At 62.5% G+C, this 6,387-nt stretch overlaps 1 protein-coding gene across 1 annotated transcript in view; it reads left to right on the top strand.

The window, feature by feature from the left end:
* The first annotated feature begins 1,433 nt into the window (after window positions 1-1,433).
* LOC114072331 (maestro heat-like repeat-containing protein family member 1) overlaps window positions 1,434-6,387 on the top strand; it is an 11,402-nt gene continuing 6,448 nt past the window's right edge. The window contains exons 1-5 of the mRNA XM_027910239.1: window positions 1,434-1,438; window positions 2,692-2,829; window positions 3,909-4,023; window positions 5,332-5,478; window positions 6,189-6,384. Of these exons, the coding sequence (XP_027766040.1) occupies window positions 1,434-1,438; window positions 2,692-2,829; window positions 3,909-4,023; window positions 5,332-5,478; window positions 6,189-6,384 (601 nt within the window). The remainder of the gene's footprint in view (window positions 1,439-2,691; window positions 2,830-3,908; window positions 4,024-5,331; window positions 5,479-6,188; window positions 6,385-6,387) is intronic.

Below are 6,387 nucleotides of genomic sequence, written 5' to 3'. Positions count from 1 at the left end.
CTTTTCCCAGGCCACGTGCGCGCTGCATGAGCTCATGTCTGCTCCGGAGGCGGGGGCCGCCGTGCTGGGGCTGTACCCGGCGCTCTTCGCCACCCTCCTGCTGCGCCTCAGCTGCTCCCTGGGGGTGCAGCTCCCCAAAAACCTGCAGGGCAGGGACAGGAGGAGCCTCCAGCCCGCCAGGTAACGGGGGAAGGGAGGGAGGGGACACACCTGGCCCCACCTGCCGCGGGGGTGGGGGCAGTCACCTCTGGAATTGGGGGTTGGGTGGAAAACCAGCCCGGGCGGGGATGGAACTGCTGGAGGAACTGGTTTTTGGGTATGGATGGAACTGGAGGAACTGGGTTTAGGTGGGGATGGAACTGGAGGAACTGGGTTTTAGATGGGGATGGAACTGGAGGGACTGGTTTTTAGGTGGGGATGGAACTGGAGGAACTGGTTTTTGGGTGTGGATATAACTGGAGGAACTGGTTTTTGGGTGTGCAGAACCAGCCTGTACTGGGATGGAACTGGAGGAACTGGTTTTTGGGTGTGCAGAACCAGCCTGTGCCAGGATGTAACTGGAGGAACTGGTTTTTAGGTGGGGATGGAACTGGAGGGACTGGTTTTTAGGTGTGGATATAACTGGAGGGACTGGTTTTTGGGTGTGCAGAACCAGCCTGTACTGGGATGGAACCAAAGGAACTGGTTTTTAGGTGGGGATGGAACTGGAGGGACTGGTTTTTAGGTGGGGATGGAACTGGAGGGACTGGTTTTTAGGTGGGGATGGAACTGGAGGGACTGGTTTTTAGGTGGGGATGGAACTGGAGGGACTGGTTTTTGGGTGTGCAAAACCAGCCTGTGCTGGGATGGAACTGGAGGAACTGGTTTTTAGGTGTAGATATAACTGGAGGAACTGGTTTTTGGGTGTGCAGAACCAGCCTGTACTGGGATGGAACTGGAGGAACTGGGTTTTGGGTGTGCAAGAACCAGGCTGTGCTGGGATGGAACTGGAGGAACTGGTTTTTAGGTGGGGATGGAACTGGAAGAACTGGTTTTTGGGTGTGCAGAACCTGCCTGTGCTGGGATGGAACTGGAGGAACTGGTTTTTGGGTGTGCAGAACCAGCCTGTGCTGGGCTGGAACTGGAGGAACTGGTTTCTGGGTGTGGATGGAACCAAAGGAACTGGTTTTTAGGTGTGCAGAACCAGGCTGTGCTGGGATGGGACTGGAGGAACTGGTTTTTGGGTGTGCAGAACCAGGCTGTGCTGGGCTGGAACTGGAGGAACTGGTTTTTGGGTGTGCAGAACCAGCCTGTACTGGGATGGAACTGGAGGAACTGGGTTTTGGGTGTGGATGGAACTGGAGGAACTGGGTTTTGGGTGTGCAGAACCAGGCTGTGCTGGGCTGGAACTGGAGGAAGAACAGGCTGGGATGGAATGGGATGATGGTCTGCCCATGAGGTTTGGGATGGGGAGGGGGTAGTTTGGGAGGGGTTGGGGTTTTTCAGCTGCAGGACACGAGGGTTAAACTGGGAAGAGTTAAACTGGGGATCTGGACAGAAGCAGGGCAGAGCACACAGGATCCCAAAAGAAGGGAGAGTTGAAGGTGGGGATTCCAGGGAAGCTGTGGCTGCCCCTGGATCCCTGGCAGTGTCCCAGGCCAGGCTGGATCCCCCTGGGATGGTGGGAGCTGTCCCTGCCAGTGGAAGGGGGTTGGAATGAGATGATCTTTAAGTCTCTTCCCACCCAAACCTCTCCAGGATTCCGTGCCTGTTACAGGCACCAGATTGGCCTGGGCAGACGGTGGCTGAGTCCTCCTGCCTGAGGTTCTCCTTAATTAGTAATTAATTCCTTCAACCTCCTGATGCTTGAAGTGCCCTGAGGACTCTCTGCCAGCCTTGGGAGCTGAGCTGGGCCCTTTCCTGGCCCTGCTTTCCCCTTTGCCATCATTAACAGAGGGAACTCCAGCAGGAACCCGCTGGCCCCTCCCTGGGCTCCTTGGGTGGGCTTTTCAGGGAATGGTGGAGGCTTTTCCGTGGGGAATCCGGCCCAGACCTCTGGTTCTGTGCACGATCCAGGGCTGTGCCGAGCAGGAAGGCCAGCCTGGCTGGTTGTGCTCGTGTCCTTCCCTGCTCCCCGTGCCTCTCCCGGGGGCAGCTGCTCAGCTTTGGCCCTTACGGATCATGGAATCTCTGAGGCTGGAAAACCTCGGAGATCCTTGACTCCAGTTAAGCCAAGGATGCCCCAGCTGTCAGGGAGGGTCTCTGGGTGCTCAGGGGGGTTCTGTGGGTGCAGGGTTGGTTTTCCACCGTCCATCCCAGACTGGGACTGTCCAGCAGTGTCCTGGGTGTCCTTCCTGAGGGCAATCCGGGCTCTCCGTGGCTCCTGGGATACCCCACCCTCCTGGGGCTCCACAGCAGGGACAGCCCCCCCATCCCCACCAATCCCTCATCCCAGGGGGAAGCCAGACTATCAGGAACTCATTCCCACAGCCCTGACAGCCCCGAGCCCCTCGCTGCCTGAACTGAGCCCAACTGAGCCAAACTGAGCCAAACTGGGCCAAACTGAGCCCAACTGAGCTGGACAGAGCCCAGCTGAGCCAAACTGAGCCCAAATTGAGCCAGGCTGAGCCAAACTGAGCCCAGCTGAGCCAAACAGCCCAAACTGAGCCCAGCTGGAGCTGAGCCCAAGCCGTGCTGCCCTCCCCTCCGCAGCTGTGCCGTGGAGACGCTGAAGGTGATGCTGCTGCGGGGTGGCAGCGAGGAAGTGGTCCGGGACGTGGGCGATTCCGGGGGCTGGGAGCTCCTGGCCAGCCCCGAGCGGCACCACGACGGCGTCGCCCTGCTCGCCAGGTAAGGCCTGGCACCATCCCCTCCCCTGTCTGAGCAGCCTGGGGGCCCTTCTGTGGCAGGGGGTGGCACTGGGTGGGCTCTGAGGGTCCCTCCCCACCCAGACCGGGCTGGCATTCCAAGATTTTTAGGATTTATTGCCCGGCATGGGGGGAGCAATTTCAGGTCGGGCTTGCTGGAAGCAGCCACAGGGAGCCCATGGCGGGGGGAGGTCGGTCCCTGGTCCCACTGGGGGGTCCCTGGTCCCACTGGGGGGTCCGTGGTGTCCCTGGTCCCACTGGGGGGTCCCTGGTCCCACTGGGGGGTCCGTGGTGTCCCTGGTCCCACTGGGGGTCCCTGGTCCCACTGGGGGGTCCCTGGTGTCATCAGCCCCTCCGTGGGGTGCCCGGTGTCCTCACTCCCGTTATGGGGTCCCTGGGTGTCCCAGCCCATCCCGTCATTCCCAGGGGATGCCCGGCTGGCACCTGCCCGTGTTCCCTGTGGGGTGGGGGGTGACAGGACCCCCATCCCGGTTCATCCGGGGTCTCCCCGGTCCCTCCCAGCGCCAGGAATAGCTCTTGGATCCCGCGGAGCCAGGCGGGCGGTTTGGGATTTTCCAGCATTTACAAAAAAAAAAACCAAAACCCCCACACTTTTATTAAACCTCCCAGACACTCCTCCAAAACAAAACCCACCCCTGCGGCTGCCAGGGCCGTCCAGGGCCCTCCAAACCCTGCCCTGGTGGCAGGAGGGGACAGTGCCAGGGTGGTGCCACTGGTGTTTCCATGCTGGGGCTGGAGGGGACAGTTTCCATCCTGGTGGCAGGAGGTGACAGTGCCACTGGTGTTTCCATGCTGGGGTGTCCTCTCTGGTGGCAGGAGGTGACAGTGCCAGGGTGGTGCCACTGGTGTTTCCATGCTGGGGTGTCCTCTCTGGTGGCAGGAGGTGACAATGCCAGTGCCACTGTCTCTGCCGAGCTGGGGGCTGTCCCCCCCCAGCAGCCCGTGGTCCCGGGGGCTCCCCCAGCCCCCCCAGCCCCCCGTGGGATGGCAGTGCCGTCCGTGGGGGTGGGGATGGAGTGCCAGGTGCCGCTCCCTCGGCAGGGCCATGGCTCGCCACGCGGGGCCGCGGCTGCCCCTGGTGGTGAAGAACCTGACGCCGGCCCTGAGCAGCGCCTTCGACAGCCAGAGGGTCACGGCCACCGCCTTCTTCGCAGAGGTGAGCGCTGGGCTCATCCTGGATCCATCCCAGATCCGTCCCGGGTCCATCCTGGATCCATCCCAGATCCATCCCAGATCCATCCCGGGTCCATCCCTGATCCATCCCGGGTCCATCCCGGGTCCATCCCGGATCCATCCCAGATCCATCCCAGATCCATCCCAGATCCATCCCGGGTCCATCCCTGATCCATCCCAGATCCATCCCGGGTCCATCCCTGATCCATCCCGGGTCCATCCCAGGTCCATCCCAGCTCCATCCCAGCTCCATCCCAGCTCCATCCCAGATCCATCCCGGATCCATCCCGGGTCCATCCCAGATCCATCCCGGGTCCATCCCGGATCCATCCCGGCTCCATCCCAGCTCCATCCCTGGTTGGGGGCGGTGCAGGTGGAGCAGCCCCAGCCCCTCCGCTCCTCCCGTCCCTCTGCTCGGCTCTCCCCGCTCCGATCACGTCCCAACCGGGCCAGCCCCCCCCTTTTCCCCCCATCCCCATCCCCGTGCCTTACGTAGCACCCCAGGAATGGGATGACTCAAGTCCTTTCCCCGGCTCCCGCATCCAGGAGAGCGAAACCCAACTCCCGGCGCCGCCGGAGCGGCTCCGGTTACACAGAGCCGGCCCCCCCTCCCGGCCCGTGCCAGGGGGCTCCAGGAACCACCGCGGCAATTCCCGGCTGCTCCAGCAGCTCCCGGCCCTGCTGGAGCCTGGCCCGGGCTCCACCGCGGCTCTTGGAGCGCTGGATGGGTCCGGGAGGGGGGAAAAGAGCGGCTCTGCCTCGGCCAGAGCCGAGGGGAGGAGGAGGAGGAAGGACTGGGAGAGGCTCCAGTGATCCACAGGGATGAGGGGACAGCACAGGGCTCTCCATCCACAGGGATGAGGGTTCAGCTCAGGGCTCTCCATCCACAGGGATGAGGGGACAGCTCAGGGCTCTCAATCTGTAGGGAAGTGTCATCATCCACCTTGTCACACCTGCCAGGTGACCTTAGGGCGAGGTTTTGGCCTCCATAGGGTTTTCCTGGGTTTTTCCCGGCTCTCAGTGCTCTCCCAGGCTTCCCCTTCTTCCCAGTTGGATTTCCAGCCTCCCAAAGCTTTCCCACACGATGGATTACTGCAGGCTCCCCCCATCCCAGCACCTGCCTGGGGGTGCTGGGGCTGAGGCTCCCCAGCCTTTTCCCTCTGGATGATCCAGGTGTGGAGTGAGGGAATGAGGGGATCGGGGGGGACAAACCGAGGCTCTTCCCGGGAATAACATCCCCCCCAGGCCCATCCCTGACGGATCAGGGGCTGAGAGGGATTTTCTGCTTCAGCTCCTCAGCAGCAGCGTGGTGAAGGACCTGCTCGTGCTGGAGACGGTGCTGGACGCGATGACGGGGCGCCAGAAGGATTCCTGCCTCCTGGTCCGCGTGCTGGCGCTGCGGGGGCTCGGGAATATCGCCTCTGGATCCCCGGAGAAGGTGGGAGCAGCTCCCCTGCTCCGGGCTCTGGAGGGACAGGACACAGGGGATGATTGCCCACTGCCTGAGGGCAGGGCTGGGTGGGGAGGGCAGGGCTGGATGGGGTGGGATGGGAAGGATTCCTCTCTTGGAGGGCAGGGAGGGACTAGAATGGAATTCCCAGAGGATGCTCCGTCCCCCCTGGAAGCGTCCAAGGCCAGGTTGGAGCAGACTGGGATGGCAGGAGGTGTGTCCCTGCCCACGGCACGGGTGGGGCTGGGTGATCCTAAAGGTTCCTTCAGCCCAAACTGGGGGGTGATTCCACGATGCAGCAGCGTCACGCGTGGGCCAGACCCCCGAGCCCACCGCTCGTTCCTGCCGCCCACCAGGCCCCAGGTCATGGAATCACGGAGTTACTGAGGCTGGAGTAGAACTTTAGGACCACTGAATTCATCCAGCCCTGCCCAGGCCGTGTCCCCAAGGGGTGGCCAATGATCCCCCCCAGGGATGGGGATCCAGGGCTGGGCAGCCCCTTCCCAGCAGGGATTTATATCCCAAATATCCCAAATAAAGCTCCCCTGGCACAGCTTGGGGCTGTTCCCCTCGTCCTGTCCCTGTTCCCTGGGAGCAGAGCCCCATCCCACCTGGATCCACCCTCCTGCCCCCCTGGAATTGCCCGTTTCCCCCAGGCTGAGCCCCCCCAGCCCCCTCAGGCTGGTCCCTGTCCCCAGGTCAGGAAGCACGGCCCCACCCTCCTGGCCTCCATGGTCAGTGGCATGGACGACAAGGACGACCCCCACAACCTGGTGGCCCTGGAGGCCATGTCCAGCCTGTCCAAGCTGCTGGACCACCTGGAGGAGAGGGACATCCAGTCCATGCTGCTCCACATCGCCATCCGCATCCGCCCCTTCTTCGACAGCGTAAGGGGCA

The sequence above is a fragment of the Empidonax traillii genome, unplaced genomic scaffold, assembly GCF_003031625.1.
Source record: "Empidonax traillii isolate 1590-97213 ecotype Southwest subspecies unplaced genomic scaffold, ASM303162v1 scaffold3002:size28985, whole genome shotgun sequence".
NCBI classification, from domain to species: Eukaryota; Metazoa; Chordata; class Aves; order Passeriformes; family Tyrannidae; genus Empidonax; species Empidonax traillii.
Note: the sequence above shows the minus strand (reverse complement) of the source record. Positions and strands in the feature narration are given on the sequence as shown.